A 19,057-nucleotide genomic window follows, 5' to 3' on the forward strand; every position below is an offset into this window, starting at 1 on the left:
TGTGGCCTTCAGTGCTGAACCCCTGTCAAAGAATCAGCTGCTATTTAACATAATGTAGCATGGCCTGGAAATAAGGAGTTGGTGACCTAATTGTAGTCCTGGAACTGCTCATTTATGAATGGCCCTCTAGACGTTTTTAGTGCTTATTTTAACTGTCTTCTGTATTATTGAACTATCATTGAATAATAGTTCAATAATAATCATTGAACTATGTAATACGAATAAAATGTATACATGTATATAATACCCTGTATAGTGTGTCTTGTCTGTACTGGACTTTTGGTCTGGAGCAGGGTTTCTTAACCTTGGGGCCCCAGATGTTGTTGGAGTACAATTCCCATCATCCCCAGACATGGCCTTTGTGGCTGAGGATGATGGGAGTTGTCCAACAACATCTGGGGGCCCAAGGTTAAGAAACCCTGGTCTGGAGAATTCTCCTCTCCTATAGGGGATACATGCACATCAGAAACTCAAGTATAATAATATTCTTGCACAGTAACTGTGGAAGGGAGCAATCCTTCCCCAGGACCCCGCACAATCCTGATCCTCACATGTTGCCTCTAAAAGAAACCAGGACCACTAGGCAGCAGCTACCTCTGATGCAAGGGAGCAAGACCTTAGTACCTGGGCAGACAATGGCCATCTTTGTAATAGTCCTGTGGCTAGAGGGACCCGTCAGAGGAGAGTTGCTGCTGTACTGAGGGCTGCCTCTTGACTGTGCATGCAGTGCATTGTGGGATATCCTGGCGGACCCAGCTCCATTTTCTCTATACCGGAGTGTGCAGCCTGATTTTCTGGGGGGTGAGTGCACAGTGCACAAGAGAGACTCTGTTTGTGTGTGGGGATTGGGTTTGGGGCTCTTCCCTCCCCCAAACCACCCATAAATGATGATTGTGTGAAAGTCCTTAATGGCTGACATCCTGACTAATTAAGCAGAAGAATGTAGTGCAAAGTTGTCATGTTAGCTACTATGTGCTGTCTGAAACTTTCATTCCAAACTAGTGTTTTGTTACCACAACCATGCTTACGCTTGCACAGTAGTGCACAACTGCAACACTTGCCATTTGCTTTAAATGGAGCTTTTGTGCAATTGCAAAATTGCTCAAATTCCTGTTTTTTGAGACCCAGTTTGGTGAGCTGAGCTAAGCAAACCTGGTGTTTGGGCAGGGGTACTTAGGCGGGTTACCCGCCTAGGAACCACCGGGCTCGCAACCGAGCCTGGTGGTTCACACGATGCGGTGAAATCGGGCTAGCCTCCGCCAGCCCGATTTCACCCCATCGTGTGAATAGCCTCAATGGCAGCTTGGAGAGGGAAGATGTTCATTGGAACCATGACATAGGAGGCAAGGGCTAACTCACTTCTCTGCACACCATGGTCACAATCCTAATCTACACACAATGGAAAACTGCACATGTAATGTAAGATGTGGTTTGGCCCTATTAAACCAAAATAGAGATGGGAGATTATCCTTTGAACATATCCTGGATGCTGTTTTTTTTATTACAAATCTCTTCTTTCAAATCATGTTTTGTAGCATGGTGGGGCCGGCAGTGACCTTCAAATTGCACTCAAATGTCTACAATGTCACCACAGCTGATGTTGCCAACGCAGCAGGTAAGAATCTTTATTGTTCAATACTTTTCTCCACCCACCATTGAATTTAGAAAGACAGTCCCAGCAACAAGAAAGCTCTTTCTCACCAGAAGATTGACATTTAATGAAACAGACATTTGAAGTGGTGGTAGCTCAAATGGAAAACTTAAGTGTAACATTTCTGACTCAATTAAAACTGCCTGACACTTCCTTGTTTGTAAAAGAACTGAATTAAATAGAGAATGAGCCCTGGATTTCATCCTGAAAGAGGCCACAAAGTTGTTTCTGAGAGAAAGAAAATAAAGTCTGAATGTTCTTAAATGAATATTTGACATCAGTGACTTCCAGCAAGTATAGCTGTATTACACAAAAGAAGTATTACTACAATTAAACTTTTATTTCCGGACTTAGGAATTGGCTATAAATGTGTTTGTACTGTCAAGTTAATTTGACAGTTCCCATGACCCATAGATGGTAAATGCTGTAGATCAACAACTAAAGCCTACCTCAATTGTAAATTGTTTCACCTACTAGAAATTGTGTCTGGGAGTCTACTTGTCTAGGGAGGACTAACCCATGGTCTCCCCCCACACCTTTTATTATCCTTGGCCAATTAAAAGTTTCCAGTCCCCAATGCCTTATCATATGTTGAACAGCTTAACAACATCACATTAATTGATCAAGAGCTGATTCTGATGCTGTTTTCATTTTTAATGTCTGTCATAAGTTGACCCTGTGTACCTTCTTCAAAAGGACAGGCAGAAACTCTCTGAGGCTATTCACACAATTGCAGAAAATTGGGCTAGCCTCCGCTAGCCTGATTTTCTGCAATTGTGTGAACCACTTGGCTCAGCTGCGGGCCCGGTGGTTCTAGAGCGGGTAACCCACTCAAGTACCCCTCCCCTAAAACCAGGTTTGCGGAGCGAGCACTCCACAAACCCAGGTTATTTAAATTGTGAGGAGCCAGCAATCATGTGGGTGGCCGCCCAGGGCTCCTGCTCTGATCGTGAGCGGGGAGAGCAGGCTTAGCCCACTCTCTCCGCTCAGTCCTACGAACCAGGTCTCACTGATCGTGAGACCCAGCTCTCTCTCTTTCAGAAACTTCTGAGGCAGGTACCCATGAATTTTGGCATCTCAAGTGATTACCCATTTTGCCTCTATGTTTGGCATTCCTGTGCCTAGGAATGTAACTGAAAAGCAACTTTTAGTAAGGACAACAAAGTAATGGTATTGATTTTATAGTGGAGCTCATAAAGTTTTACTAAATCTGGAAATTATACCATGCAAAACTGTTATGCTAAGGTTGCAATGCTGTGAACAAATTGCTTCAAATAAATGTGCATAGAGTCTGGTCATAAGGCTGCTTCCACTTCCAGTACGGTAGGAGACAGCCGCCCATGTGATGCGCAAGACAGCGCGAGCCTTCCTGATTAACCAGCGCTGCTGCACATGTGGAATGCAGCCCTGGTGATACTGTGCAAGAGTGCAGTTGTACCGCTAATTAGAACAGTGCACCTGGACTTGAACAGCGCCACCTACATCACCTCTTCAGACAAACCCCTGTAACCATGAAGAGCTCAGGTGGGAGGATGAGTGACGCATGGGGGCAGGACTTCTATTTCCCCTTCATACACTACGATTGTGTACAGAATTCCTGCCCCACCCCCACCTCCCACTCTCTGAATAGGGCTTGTACGTGTAACTTATGTGCTCAACATTCCTATTGAAATTAGTGGTGGTCTGACTGGATTATGCTTGTGCTGGTGATGGTGATGGATTATGCTTGTGCTGGTGATGCATTTAAATGCATGCACTGGATGCACCACTACTTGGATAAAGTGCTTTAAAAATTAGCTAATATCGATCCTCCCAGTTTAGATTTAATTTTGATGCAAATGTCCTCTCTTGAAGTGTTGTGCAGCCCATTGTGAGAACCTCTTGTACCAAAGTGCAGCTGTTTTATTTGTATCCCGTGTCTGTACAGCTTGTGATGCACCAAATCAAATGCAACCCAGCAGCCATGTGTGGCAGAGTCCACAAGGGGCTTTTAGAAACCTGGTTTGACTGCTTGCTCACTTGAGACTTCACATAAAGACTGGTAGGCTACTGCCAAAGTGTTGGGGGTTTGGGTGGTTAGAACTTGTGCAGGTTTGTACAGAGACAGTGTAGAGAAAGAAAAGATATTCTGTTTTTCCTTTTATTTCTTATGTGAGAGTATCTCTTGCTTGTAGAACTTGATATTGCTTCTCGAGCAGATACTGCTTAAGGAAAGAATCATGTATATGTTGTGTGAAAAATTCCAGTTTACAAACCCTTGTAGGTTTTCAATATAACTTATATGCATCTTGTTAATTTTTCTTCTCCCTCAAGGACAAGTTTTGTAATCTTGGTTAGCTACCACTTCTCTGTAGAGTTGATTACACTGAGCACTAGAGGCAATGGAGCAACTAGAGGCATCTCTCCAACATATCAAATTGCATATCTCACCAACACTGAGCTGGATTCTTGAAAATAATTTGCATTATACCACAGATAGATGCTGCCATAAAATTACAACTTTTGATGTGTCCCATTGAAATTAATTTCATGACACTTTAATTAGTCACACCCAACTTATCTCATTGCTTTCAATGGGGTTTATCATGACAAACTAATCTAGATGCTGCCCAATAAATATATTATTACTGAATGGACATCAACAGAAGAAGAATGTAGCAATATCTCACCACTTTCATCCTCACTGGCCCCCAGTTTCGTCACCAGGATCAACAGGTTGTGTGCTGGATTGTGACACCTTAGGGGCCTAAATGGCACCTTAAAGGGACTTTTCCTGCTGCTGTCTCTTCCCTCCACATGCTTAGCAGGGAAGGAAGAGGAAATTTTCTGGCTTGGGGCTGGCGCCATAAACCAGCTAGCCTTTGAAAAGTTGCTTCCCTCAGAAACCGTTTACAGACAATATCATGGGGTTTTGTTTTTTTTCCTAAATATAAAATATATAATCTTCAGTATGCAGTAAATTTCTGGCTTTTACTTCCTTTGTTTCCAGTTTCAGACTAGAAGAAATATAGGTGGAGACTATTGTCAGTAAGGCAAAATGTCTCTCCATATGAAACAGCTGTACAGATCCCACAAACATAAGTGTAATTATAACTTATGTAATTGCTCAACATATAGAAGTTACTTTTGGGAATCCTATCCTTAAATAGTCTATTTGCAAATTATATTCCATTTTAAGCTTGTGTCGCCCAGGGGTATGTTCTCTTCACACACGTTTGCAACTCCTATCAAAGAAAGAATAGGCTTATTAAGATTGCCTTGGCATAGTCAGATAGTATAAGGTGGTTGCATATGAAGGTGATAAAAAGAAAGCTGCAATTATGGTTTTTTTAAACTTTTCTGTCCTATTGCTTGTCATTCAGTATTTGTCATTCAGTATTTAAATAATAAATTCAGTATTAAAATATTCATTGTATATGGTCCTGAAATAAGTTAAATGCTGTGGTTTGTTTATGTAACAGCATCTGCCCCTGATATAATAAAAATTATTTTCAAGCTCCATGCAACAGGGCCATTTTAAAAATAAGGGTTACATACATAGTAGCTGACATGTTGTACAGTCTTACACTGGCATTTCCAGTTGGCCCATGCTGCTGCTGGTCTCTAAGGAAACACCAAGAGTCTTGGACAAGACTGGAAGTATGTAAATACTTAAGGTTGTGTACCCGCACATTGGGAATGCAACTTCTCTTGGAAACAATTGAAGCTGTGCTTCCAAAGTTCCAGTGTACAACTTTTGAGTATTTGCTCACTTCTGCTCTTTTGCAAGCCCACCAGAGTTCCCCAGTAGCAATATGGGCCAATCAGAAACATGTCAGCCTTTCCCCGCTCCTGCTGGTCAATTGACCATAATAAAGAATCAATCAAACAATCAGTTCCTTTATTACAGTCACAGACCAGCACAGTTTACAAAAGGAAGCCCAGCAAAATAAACCTACAGTACATAACCTACAGGGTTATGATACAATAGTTAAGCATAAAAGTCAGTTAATAATTATTCTTAATGAACTCCTGGTAAACTTTACTGGCTATTAAACAGAACTTAGCCACATTGTAAGATCTCAGGTCATTCTGGTTAGTCAAAAGATAATGAAGATAAAAAGAAGCTGTACAACCTGTATGGCAGCTAATAAAAGGAGTTATATGTTTACGCCATATATCTCGGTAAAATTGACAATAAAGGAGCACATGAGCCATTGTTTCAATATCTCCTGATTTGCAGAGACGTTCTTTATAGGGGATTTTTTAATATCTTCCTTCCAGGACTGCTGTTTGCAAGGCATTGCATTGTGCCTGTGTCATTGCTCTACGGTATTTTGGCACAGTTATGTGGTTTAGGTATCTGGCAGGGTTGAAACTCAGAACTTGGTTGCCTAAATGGACACCAATAGGAATAGAGCCCTGATCAGTTTGACACTCCATATCATATATTCTTTGTCTGAGTTTGACCCTGGCATTTTCATACCCCAGAGATCAATGCAAAAGGGGAGAAACAATAATGATGCAGTCTTTCATCCAGCTTTCTTTTCCACCTGGAGTGATAGATATCCTTTACCACAAGTGGAGCTTGACTTGCGGGGTGGAAAACCAGTTTCAGCCAGAATTCAAAGTTATTAATCCATGCTCTGGCCTCTACTTTAAGCAGTCTTGCTTCCAGACGAAGGACAGCACTGGGCACACACCAGGAAACCTGAAAAATGTTCCTCAGGAAATTAGATTGCACGGCTTCTACCTTAGAGAAGTTAGAGTACGTGCCAAGTTGAGCTCCATATGGGACCCGTGTTCATACTTTGGCCGAAAAGAGTTTTATTGCGGAGGGGATCAATTGGTCACCCCTGGAGCGATGGAAAGATTGAATTGCTTGTGACTCTTTTGTGCATTCTGCCTTACATATTCTCTGTGTGCACCCCTTCTACCTGAGGACTGGAGTATGACACCAAGGTACTTGAAATACTTAACTTATTCCAACCTGTGCCTATTTAGTGACCAGTTCCAAATCTTTGGTCTCTTCGCAAATACCAGGATCTTAATTTTGTTATAATTAATTTCTAAAAGTTGTTCTTTGCAATAGGTAGCAAGAGACCTCAAAGCTCTTCTTAGAGTTATCAGAGTTTGTGAGAGAATGACAGCATCGTCTGCATACAGAAGTAAAGTAAGATGTCTGTCTGCTAATTTTGGTGGATGATGGTCTAGATTATGTAAATGGGAGACAAGAGAGTTAATATAAAAGTTAAATAGCAGCAGAGCCAAAATACATCCCTGTCTGACTCCCCTGAATGTTGGTATTTCCTCTGTGAGGTGTCCCTTAGCGCTGCAACACACACTTACACAAGAGTTTTCATTTAATTTGAACATCAAAAGAAGTACTGTACATAATAAAGAATTGAATTGAAACATGTCAGCCACTGTAATATTCATTCATTCATTCATTCGTTTGTTTGTTTATTTGTTTGTTTCCCTTCCCCAAGCAGTGGTAAGCTCAGAACAGCCTTTACAGATTTATTTATTTTTCAGAAATCAACTTTGGAGATGTATGGTATATTTGTACTAATCTGTTTATTTACAAATGTACAAGTTGAACAAACATTGTTGTGTGCAAAAGCAGGCACATAAGTTGGTAGTGACGGTTCCAAAGCAAGAACAGCGCTCGGGAATCCTTTTTCGTTTCTTTTCCAGAAATCTTGTTTGCAACTCTGCCAGGCTAGGAAAAACTAAACACTGAATGAACAACATAGCCCCTCCAATCATATTACAGGGGGCAGCCCTAGAACTTCAGGCAAGGTGGTGCCTGCCCCTACCCCTGCGTGGTTCAGTGGCATGAGAGTGCCCACTCCATTTGCCCATTGCCACCACTGACTTGCTAGGGTTTAAAAGGAGAAGAGGGATGGGAAGGAATGTGAGAATGGTGAGCTAGAGGGTTTCCCCATCACTTTCCTCTCCTCCTCCTCTGCTCTGCCTCCCTCCTTCTTTTCAGATCCAAGCAAGACAGCAAGTAGGTGGGATGGGCAATCTCATACCACGGAGTGAGGTGGCAGTGGACAAGTAGGTGGGGCGGGTGCTGCTATGCTTCCTGAGCCAGGTGACAACTGACAGATTGGGCGGTCGGGTGCTCTCATGTTGCCCCTGCTCCCTGACCATTCACACCTGAGGAGACCATCTCAGCCTGCCACATTATCTAGCTGGTCCTGCATATTACACAACCCAGAGCACAGCACAAGGCAGTGTTCATCCCAGTCTTTAAAAAGACAGATCCCATAGTCCTTTCATTCTCACTGAAGTGGCAGGATAAGCTAGCAAAGTAAAGTATTTTACTACTAAAGCTAATAAAGGAACAGAGTAATGCTGTTTGAAAAATTAGAACAGAATGTATCTGTTGTACCTTTCTTCAATATAATTAATCCCTACTCAGCTTGGGAAGTGGCTACTACAGCATGGAGTTATAGCAGGGGCGTAACTATAATAGGGCAAAGGGAGATGGTTGTCTGGGGTTGCCCCCCACCTTGGGCCCCCCCAGAGGCAAGTCATATGACTGACTCCCCCAGCTGCGCACCCACCCGAGCTTCCTTCGGTTGTATTCATCCTCCGAAATTGATGTGAGTGTTAAGACCGCGAGCTACCAGAACAGCATGCCTACTATTCAGCCTCATTTAAGATTTCTTTACTTCATGAGCTGAGCTTCAGTGAGGGGGTGGCCCATTTTAAAATCTTATCTTTGGGCCTACTTCAACCTTGCTATGCCCTGAGTTGTAGTAACCTTTTAGAACCCATAGGTTCTTTATGCTTGTCCAGTTTCTTCTCTGTGAACTGACATTGGTTAAAAAAGACTACTCCCATTGCTTTTCTCCCTTATGCTACCCTAGTGAAGTTCCGTATGATCATTACTAAAAACTTTGACACCAAAAGCAGAACAAAAATCTAGGGTGAGTGTGTTGTAAAACTCTTCGCCCAAAATGTCTGAAATGCGATATGATACAAGCAAAAACTAAACTACTATATCATGTGCCTGAATTTATTTGGGTTTCTTGCACTAAGGTGGCTGAGAACTAAATTATTCACAATCAAAACAATTCAGGTGGAAATCCTAAATATATATAATCAGAAGTAAATTCCGTTGAATGGATGGACTTCTAAATAAATGATGACTGGACTATCAGTCTGATTTTGACTCTTGTTGAAAAGGAAGCATAGATTATGTATGTTTTAAATATTATAGTGGACTTTCAGCAGACTTTAATCTGTAGAGATGCCCTGTGGTCAGTCAAGCTGTGGCAGTTAACACCTGCAGGCTATTTGGACATTTGCCTGTAAATATGTATCTTTGAAGATTACATCCAAAACTTTTTGGATGAATAACAAATGCATTACAAAAGCTATAAATGATTGAAACATTGCTTTAAAGCATGCATAGACAACATCTGCTAATTCTTTGTGAGATGGTGCCTAATTTGGCCTCATTCCTTAAGTAGCATCACAGTACAATTCTCCATGTTTAGCTTCACTAATAACCATTAGCTGAAGGACTTACTACAGTCAAGCTGTTACTAAAACAGTTGGCACAAGAGTGATGAAGCCAAGTGAGGAACTGAACCCTTTCCCCTCATTACAATAATTTGATTGGATGTGGTGCCTAGGAGCTGTTTCCAGGAAAATAGGAATGTCAGTAGTAACTTGAGTCCTGGTCAGTGGCTAAATCTGTTAGTGTAGGTGGCCAAGTTATAGAATGAGGAACACTTGTGCCCCCTCGTCTTTTCTTCTTCCTGCAGTCCTGATCATTTCAATGTTGCTTGTGTGTTTTAAGAACTTAATTACTTACCTGTATATAAACACAGAGTGGCTTATGTTAAAATCAGTAATAGGTAACCTTGCTCTTGTGTAAGCAGGGCCTCCAATGTTTGCCAGTTCCCCTTACCTGCTGCAGTTCCTCACTCCCCCACATGGGAAGAATAGCTTCCCATGCTGTTCTGGAGAGTTATCCAATCCCAGAGGTGCACCTAGGTAATTTTGGAGCCTGGACCTAAAGGCTTTTGGAGGCCCACCCTCTGCAAGTTAAGCATCATTCCCCTACATACACACGCGTGCGCGCGCGCACCCCCCCCCCCCCATGACACACACAGTATTTTTAACATGTGGGTTCTCGAGGGCACAAACAGCAACTGAACTCACAGGAATGTAAAAATATAAAACAGGCCTATTTATGCAAATATGGATTAGCAGAAACCTTTCAACACTCAACTTAACATATCCCCATCCCACATATTTCTTTCTCCACTTCCCCCTCTGTCTTTAAAGCACCCGGCACAGGTCACAATCACACTCAGCCGCTTGGCACAGCACAGGCCAGTGGCGCAGGGGTGCAGCACCCCCCAGGGCAGACTAAAGAGGATCTGAGGGCCCCCAGGGTGTGTGGAGGCCCTGGACCCCGGGCCAAAGTCCAGGGATAAGAGCACCTCTGACCAATCCTCAGGAGCAGCACTTTGCTTGCATTAGGTAGGGGAACTAGCAAAAACTGGGGAGCTTGCCTTCTGTGACTGGATGTGCTTTTTCCTGAAATGGCACCTTTGAACCCAAAAGAAACAAGTGAGAGGAGACATCTCAAAGTGCCTCAAAACTTTTGTATGTCTTCTGCAGTTCAGATTACTCCTTTTTCGAAGGCTCTTATTGATCCCTTAAAAAAAAAAAAAGACATCTAAATAAAGTTTTGGCATTACCTAAGTCCTAACAAAAAACAAATCCATAGAATCAAAATATGTTTCATAAATATCAGATCAGCACATCTGCAAAAGCTGAAACTAGGTATCAGTTTATAGGAAGTCTTGCTGATATGAAAACACGTTTACTTAATTTGGAAAGAATGAAAGGGATGAGCACCAGTGGACTTCTCTAAGGAGACACATGAGGCTGCCACAACAGAAAAGACCCTTTCTGTAGCAACACAGGATTCAGCCTCTCATGTGGATGGAATGTAAAGCAGGGATGAGATCTTAAGCCTCACTGAGGTTTTTCCATTCGTGGTAAAAATAAAAGAATTTCAACAGCAGCTTGGGATGTGGGCCTCACAGACCACCTTGCATGCTCCTCTATTTATGGTTATTTATTTAAAATGGCTGACATGTTCCACAGTGTAACTCAGGCAGTACAGACTTGCCCATGCTGCTGCAGGGCTCTAAATCAGCCAGCACAGTGTTGCACGGGAGGGCAGTACCATTCCTGCTGACCCTTGCACAATTGCATGTCGCACGCTACTGTCTTGTACGATTATATATCGCGTTGGGAATAATGCTAGTTGGGATGGTTCACCACAACAGCAAATCACAGTAAAACAACATAAGAATAAAAGTAAACAGGTAGCACAGACCTATTAAAATAGTGCTAAAAACTGGAAGCCCAATTTAACCAAGTTTGAAACCCAGAGATCAAGGTGGCTGCAGGTTAACATACTAAAAAGCCTCTCTATAGCAGGGCTGCTCAACTTCGGCCCTCCTGAAAATGTTGGTCTACAACTCCCATAATCCCTGGCCACTGTGGCTGGGGATTATGGGAGGAGTAGCCCAAAAACAGCTGGGGGGGGGCCAAAGTTGAGCAGGCCTGTTCTAAAGAGAGGGCAGACGTTCAAAGAGAGGGAAAACTTAGGAAGAACATAGGAAGCTGCCATATACTGGGTCAGATGATTGGTCTATCTAGCTCAGTATTGTCTTCGCAGACTGGCAGTGGCTTCTCCAAGGTTGCAGGCAGTAATCTCTCTCAGCTCTATCTTGGAGGAGCCAGGGAGGGAACTTGAAACCTTGTGCTCTTCCCAGAGCGGCTTCATCCCCTGAGTGGAATATTTTGCAGTGCTCACATATCAAGTCTCCCATTCATATGCAACCAGGGCAGACCCTGCTTAGCTAAGGGGACAAGTCATGCTTGCCACCACAAGACCAGCTCTCCTCTCCAAACTTGAGGAGCAAATCCTCACTTAATTTTTTTGAGGGTAGAGGAAAGACATTCCTGGGGGATGGAAATGTTTTGGACATTGAAAATATGGGTTATTCAGTTTAGCAAGGGAATGACAGGGGAAACTTCTCAAATGCTTGGAATAGGAATCTGAACCTCTGAAGGAGGGTCTTTAAATCATTTTTGGTTAATGTAAGAAGGGAAGCCCAGTGAAGCTACTCTGGGAAGGCATTCCAAAGCCAAGGGGCCACAACCAAAAAGGTCCTATCCTTGGTCTCCATCAACCTTATCTGAGTCAGTGGTGAGGCTGAGAGCAAGGCCTGACCTGCAGAATGGAGTGCCTTGGCAAATCAGTATTGACAGAAGTGGTATCTCAAATACCTTGGCCTCAAATGGTGTTTGGCTTCAGAGGTTAAAGCCAGCACTTTGAATCTGGCCCAGAAGCAAACTGGCAATTGTTTCAAGTGGAGTTTGCATTCATTATAGGAGCAAACAGGAGTATATAACAAAAGACTTTTATTAGAGAAGTCAGCTTCAGCATCCATCTGAGTCCCTTCTGCTCCAGCTCCATGCTGTAATAACAAGCACGTCTCAGTAGCTGTTCTTTCTATCTGCATCTTTCCCCTGTGTTGCTGTGTTAGTGTTCCCCACCTCTCCTACTTAGTTCCACATACATCGATACAGGGAGTTCACGTCACCCACCGCCACACCTGCCAGACTGTCCACGAGTGGGCCTAGTCTCTCACTGGAGGACCTAGGCTGCCCTGCAGTCTGCTCTCTCTCATCATCAGCCCAGGGTTGCTTAAGTGAGGAGAGGCATGGGGGACTTCCTGCTTGGGCCCTGCCCCCTCTGCCAACCCCCGCCTTTATTAGCCCCTCCTTCCTGCTTCCCTTCCCCCTTCTGCCATGTTGTTGCCTCTCAACTTCCCCTGCGAGTGTGTTCCACCACATTGCTCCTCCCACTCCCACCCTCTGGACATTCGGCCGGCTTCCATCCTCCTGGCAGTGCCGGAAAAGATCTGGGGCTGCAGCTGGGAACTGGCACATGGTCCAAAGCTCCTTATCAGCACCCGCTGCTGGTGGCTCTCTTTCCGGGCTGCCCAGACATGCCATCTCGCTGCTGCTCCCAGTGGTTCCTCCAGGATGTGTTGTAAGGGCTGGACAAAGAATATAATGCTGTCCATATAACGTTTTATGATGATCTTTTTCGCATCTAGCACCAACTCTTTCCTCTTACAGTTAAAGGTCTCCATGATCTTTCCCCCATTCTACCTATTGGCCTTAAGTTCCTATTATATTTTGCCCTTAGAGAGTGGATGGTCCTCCTGCTGAACCACCCTCAGCTATCCAAAGCTTCTCTCTCAGTTGGTTCTGTGTATTGTCCTTGCTGCCCTTTTTGCAAATTGGAGCCACTATTGTCTTTATGATAAGAGTACAAGAGGATGTAATTTTGACATTTTAGCAGTGAGTAGCCCACCCTGGGGTGGTAGGTAGAAGTATTGAGGAAGCATATTCCAAGATGCTTCATCACTGCAAAATGCTGTAAAGGAATCCCCGCTAGCAATCACTGATCTTTTCATGTTACATGCCCCTATGCAGACATATAGAGGGATGGTCATGCTTATTTAGGTGAAGGATCTCTGCCAACCTAACCTAGATTCTTTACCCTGATTATCAAGGAGGCATCCTAAGGTGCAGGTAGACCTGAGCAGAACCCTGAAATGATAAACAAGGCATGGAATATCAGGGAACCACCATTATATGAAATGTCGTACTTACTGGAATTCACTTTGTACCCTTCCACTTCAGCACAGCCATGTAAAACTGCTCCCATTTCCTCAAACATCTGAATATTCACATTAACGGTATGTTTTTGTGACAGTAACTTAATATCTCCAATCTTTAGTTTTGTGACTTGCAAAACGGGTCTTCTTGAAATACACAGAGACGTTGAGGGGGGAAATCTGCAAAATAGTCTTGTATGGAAGTCAGTAGAGTAGAAAAGTGTAAGGTATAATTACATGAATTGCTCCAGGCTTGCTTGATTCAATAGCATAGGGACATGATGACAGCAGTCACAGAACTGTACACTCATTTGGGCTGGAAGGCCTGTAGAGTGGATCTTTCTATCCATCTCCTTTGGTAATGGCAGTTTTGACTGGCAGGAAATCATGTGGCTAATATTTAGTATCCCATTAAAAACGATAGCAGACTGGCAGCACATTCTTATATGCCAAATTCAAGGGGGTGCCTCTTGGCAAAGCTTTCTATTTGTTTTAGATCAGTAACAAGCAAAGGTGGGCAGAAGCACCTCCCATTACTCCTTCCTAAACATCCAGGTAATTACTTTTGACAAGTGTTTGCTGGAGAGAAGGTCATAACTGTCAGCATATAAGATATATGCTAATCTGCTCAGCTGGAGAAGACTCAGGTAGCGAATGTTTTTGTAATTAGAAGTTGTTGAAACCAGTTTTCATTACAGCTTTGCATTGAGAAAAATGAAGCCACTAATATGGCACAATTTCATTTGTTATAGTTTTAGTTTACATGGCTGCTTCATGGAGGGGGGGCAGAGGAGGATATTAGCAGCATATTCTGTGATTAGAGAATGATTGATGAATTAAATATTATGCTTGGGTCACAAATGGAGTTTCTGAGATGATTTTTCCCCCCTGCCTGCACTATTTGTTTATGTTTAAGGCTGCTTCACAAGGCAAGCCATGTGATACCTGTGTGTAAATAGTCACGTTCTAGGATTGCAAATACATGCATTTTGCTCATTGTTTAGTGCATCGATAGGATCTTTGTTGGCTCCTCCTGCTCTTCCTCAGAAAAAGGAACAAATAGCTAAGTCCAACATCCTACAGGAAAGAGGAGCCTTTTTAGCAGGAAGAAGTCTCTTGTTCTCAGTAAATGTATTGTGCAGATTCTTTCTTGGCTGTTTTGTATGGATAGTCTGCTGAATGGCATACCAATCCTCTTGCCTTCCCTAGAAATATAATATATTCAGTTGTAAGCCACCAAAGCTTAGTAATATGAACAAGAGTGCCCCAGGGTTGGTGGGGATCACCGTGTGGGTAACATTAGCATGCATGTTCCTACCTGCATCACACAGGCAGATCAATAAGAGGAGTAGTGTGTGATGACACTTTAACACTTATTAAAGGTGGATTGTGCCATTATTTCTTTTAAATTTAAATCCGTTTTGCACTCTATCAACACCTGCCTCATTACAATTGTAAAGTACGAAAAGGTGAACCTGGCATAAAATAATCCTCTGTACTCCCAATTAATGAATTTTCTTGAGTAATGAGAATGTTTTAAAGAAAAAAGAAAAAACCTCCAACAATATGTGTGGCTGCTCCTACTTAAAGATCCTTGTGTTTTCATTATAAGAAAGAGGTGTTGATAATGGTGCGAAAGGCTGAGATCTATGTAGTTCTCGGAGAAGGGGGAAATGGGGAAATCATTTCTGGGCTTAAAGACTGCCCATTTGGAAGACCTGATAGGCATTCTTGAAAGGGCACACCAGCTCCTGTGCTAGTGCATGAGCTAGGTTGCCAGCTTTTGATTACAAATCCACACACACCCCTGGTGAAGTCACAAAGGTGGAGCCAAGGCAGGGTTTTGCACAGAGCTTGGTGGAATCTAGTCAGTGGCGGCACCAGGAATAAAACTGAGGGCAGGCAGGGGCAAAATACAGTTATGAGTGGGCGAGTTGTGTCCCACATGTTGGATTTCTGAAATAAAAATGTGGAGGGGGGCACTTTTCTAGGGAGGTGCTCCCCTGCCCCAAAGCGACCCTTTAATCCAGTGAGTCATGGACAGACCTGGTGAATTCAGTAGCCTGTAGAACAGTAAAGTGCAGTGGCTCGTGGAGGGAGCCGGTTGGGTCAGTAGCAAAAAACATTGTTCCTCTACGGCAGGGCTGCACAGCCGTGGCTCTTCTGCTGGCTACACCTTCCATCATCTCTAGCCACAGTGCCCAGTAATGAGAGATGATGGGAACTGTAGTCAGACATCTGCAGGAGAGCCGCAGTTGTGCAGCCCTGCTCGAAGAGCTGTGCGCCACTACAGCTTTGCAGAGAACCCCATTGCCAAGCAGTAAGTATCTGTTCCCAACATAATTGTGGTCCGCAAAAAGATAAACTGCGATCAGAGCAAAGAATGTCAGGAACCTCATTAGTATTTATGTAGCATATTGTATCTATTATATTGATGAATAAATTAAAAAGCACCAGTCCGAGTACATTTACAGGAGTGAGTTACCATTGTGTTCACATAACACTTTGGTAATCAGCCATCTGTATCATCCTGCCAAGTGGTGATACTTGGACAAAAGATCTGTTCCAGACCTGGGTGGGCCGGAAGGAAGGCTTGGAAAGCTTATCTCCCCTGCAGACAAACATCCTGTTCGTCCACCCTGCCCACCCTGGCAGCACGAAGGCTCCTCTGGGAAGCGCCAAACCAGCTCCGGAGCCAGCATTCAAACTGGCTTGCTGGGGCAGAGGGCAGTTCCCTTTAAAAGCAGGTAAGGAGCTCCTTACACCACCTTAAGTGGCGCAGCGGGGAAATGCTTGACTAACAAGCAGTAGGTTGCCGGTTTGAATCCCCGCTGCTACTGTATCAGACAGCAGCGATCTAGGAAGATGATGAAAGGCAGCATCTCAGACTGCGCAGGAGGAGGCCATGGTAAACCCCTCCTGTATTCTACCAAAGAAAACCACAGGGCTCTGTGGGCGCCAGGAGTCGAAATCGACTTGACGGCACACTTTACTTTAAGGAGCTCCTGACCTGCTCGTTCACCACTCTGCCCTCTCCTCTAAAGGTGTGTCAGCCATGTCAGGCGCGTAACAATGATAGGGCAAGGGGAGACAGTTGTCTGGGGGCCCCACTGCCTGGAGGGGCACCCCAGAGGCACCTCATGTGACTCCCCATTGCCCCCTGCCCAGCCCCATAGCCTCTCAGCCACTTGCCCTCTTCGCCATCTCTCCTGCTTGTTCTGCTGGCCCGCAATCGAAGCAGCAGGCAAGCTGCCAAGAGCTCCTTTTCTCCCGCCTCTCAGCTGATCGGCGGGTGGGCGGGGCTTCCACGGAGGCCTCCGTGTAGGCCGCAGTGAAGCCTGAACTCGAGTAGGGCCCAAGCCAGCCAGGAAGGAGGAGGCAGCCAGAGTGTTCTCTGCAGCAGAAGACCCCTTGCTGCCCTGCTTAACCCAGACCAGCATTTGCCAGGTAGAGTGTGAACTCCTTTTTGTGGTTACCTTTCCCGCCCCCCCCCCCATATATAGGGATCTGCTTGCCATAGGGCTTGGATATGGGGGGGTGGGGAGGGACCGAGAAGTCTCTGAATATTTATTTTGAAACAGCTTGGAAAATTTGCTGACATAAAAAAAACTATCTAAAAAGTCCTATAAGTGGCTTGTTTCATGGCAGAAAATTGCAAAAACTTCTGGAACAGTATTTTGTTAATTTTATTCATTCATTCATTCATTTATAAATGCACTTATGTTCAAGTTGTTTTGCAACCCAGAAGGTCTGAGTTAGAACTGTGAAGCATGTGTGGTGCTTTTATTTTATTTTTCTTGTGTGTGAACTGCTCCCCAATAACTTGCAGGGACTTCAGGGTCAATCTGGCCAACATGTGAATGCAGCACCTCCATTCCAGAGGAGATGTGTCTTAAAGGGCTTTAAAAGCCTCCTGTGAAAAACCTCCTGCAATCAAACTTGACTGAATTTGTTCAGAATTCTGAGAAAACAAACATAGGTTCACCCTGCATGGTTGAAAGTCTCCTTTGCTAATCTGCAGCGAGGGGCCCATTTTAATAATTCATCTTTCTAGTGTGTTCTAGGCATTAAAAGTAATACAAATGTATAGTACTCAATGTATATCACTATATATTGTGACGTGTGTGTGTGTGTTCAGTGAAATGTATTTGCAGGCAGCATACTTATTTTGGAATATCAGACTTAAATCCTTGGGGGCCTGGGGTGTGCAGAGGCCCTGGACTTGGGGGGGGGCCCATTTTAAAATCTTGTCTCTGGGCCCACTCCAACCTTGCTACGCCCCTGAGCCATGTGCATGACAATGCCATGCAGAGGCTGCAGGGAACAGTGCCACAGCCGCGCACAGCCCTTTAGAGAGTGGGCGTCACTGCCAAAAAAGCAGCAGGGTGGCAAATGAGCAGATAAGGAGCTCCTTACCTGCTTTTTAAGGGAACCGCTCCCCGCCCTTCTGGCGGCTGCATGAATGGCTCGTGCACATCTCTAGTTCAGACAACATAACCCAAAATCTTGATTCATTTAGCTAAAATATAGCTTTTGGGTTACATCTCATCTGGAGCCTGCTCACAGACTATAGTTTGGGTTGGAAACCCAAAACCGTTTGGATTGGAAACCAGGATTGGAACCCCCCCCCCCCGGTTTTAAGTTGTGCTAGCCCTGATTTTGTGTTGTATTCTAATTTGCATATAGTTGGTAACCCATATTTAGAGTACTGCTCTTCCTCCTGAGACTCAGTCTTAAGAAGGCTGGTGCAGGTTAGGCTTTGTAGCCGAAAACATTAGAAAGAAACCCAGAAAGTGGCATTTTGTATTCACTACCCCATTCTGTGCTGCTTCTCCTCTCCTGCAGATTTGAGAGAGACACACTCACGCCCTTTATTGTTTGGAAGGTGTAAGGTAGTTTGTTGTGCTTATTCGTGAGTGAGTAGACACGTTTAAAGATACTTTCTATCATCCCTTTTAAAAGTTCATGCTTTCAACTTTGAAAAGAGCTACATGGTTTCTTTATTCATTTGTGGGATTTATGCCCCACCTTTCCAAATAAAGGAGAGCTCCAGGCTGCTCACAAGAATAAAATCACAAACTGGATACAATAAAAACAAAACAAAATGAATTATAAAGGCAGCAGACACACTAAAGCAATTAAACAATGCATTGCTGAGAGCTAGAAATTAAATGATGACCTCAGACAAACCTGCCTCGGTAGACAGGTTTTTAGTAGGTGATGGAAAGCAGGCTGATTGGGAACCAGATGGCGGAGGTGGGGCATCACACAGAGGAACCCCTCTCGTGCATCTCTGCCATCAAATCAAAGGGAACAAGGTGGCTGGATGTCTAGAAGGCCCCGTTGTGCTGTTTTACAGCTTTGCCTTTTTTTGGTCAGTTTAGAGATCCCACCATTTGAATTTTCTGTAGGATTATTCAGTCCTGGATTTAGTGTTGCACTTGCCTTATACTAGCAAATATTCTGATACAAAACCCAAAAGAGAGCCAGCGTGGTGTAGTGGTTAGAGTGCTGGGCTAGGACCGGGGAGACTCGAGTTCAAATCCCCATTCAGCCATGAAACTAGCTGGGTGACTCTGGGCCAGTCACTTCTCTCTCAGCCTGACCTACTTCACAGGGTTGTTGTGGGGAGAAACTTAAGTATGTAGTACACCGCTCTGGGCTCCTTGGAGCAAGAGTGGGATATAAA

General features: G+C 44.0%; 1 protein-coding gene across 6 annotated transcripts in view; it reads left to right on the forward strand.

Annotated features, from left to right (window-relative positions):
• The window catches only part of PTPRN2 (protein tyrosine phosphatase receptor type N2), a 914,460-nt gene that overhangs the window by 399,875 nt on the left and 495,528 nt on the right, over window positions 1–19,057 (forward strand). For all 6 annotated transcript variants that reach the window (XM_053263441.1, XM_053263436.1, XM_053263440.1 and 3 more), the window contains one exon: window positions 1,536–1,615. In XM_053263441.1, coding sequence (XP_053119416.1) covers window positions 1,536–1,615 — 80 coding nt within the window. The remainder of the gene's footprint in view (window positions 1–1,535; window positions 1,616–19,057) is intronic.

This window comes from Hemicordylus capensis, chromosome 6 (assembly GCF_027244095.1).
Source record: "Hemicordylus capensis ecotype Gifberg chromosome 6, rHemCap1.1.pri, whole genome shotgun sequence".
Classification (NCBI taxonomy): domain Eukaryota; kingdom Metazoa; phylum Chordata; class Lepidosauria; order Squamata; family Cordylidae; genus Hemicordylus; species Hemicordylus capensis.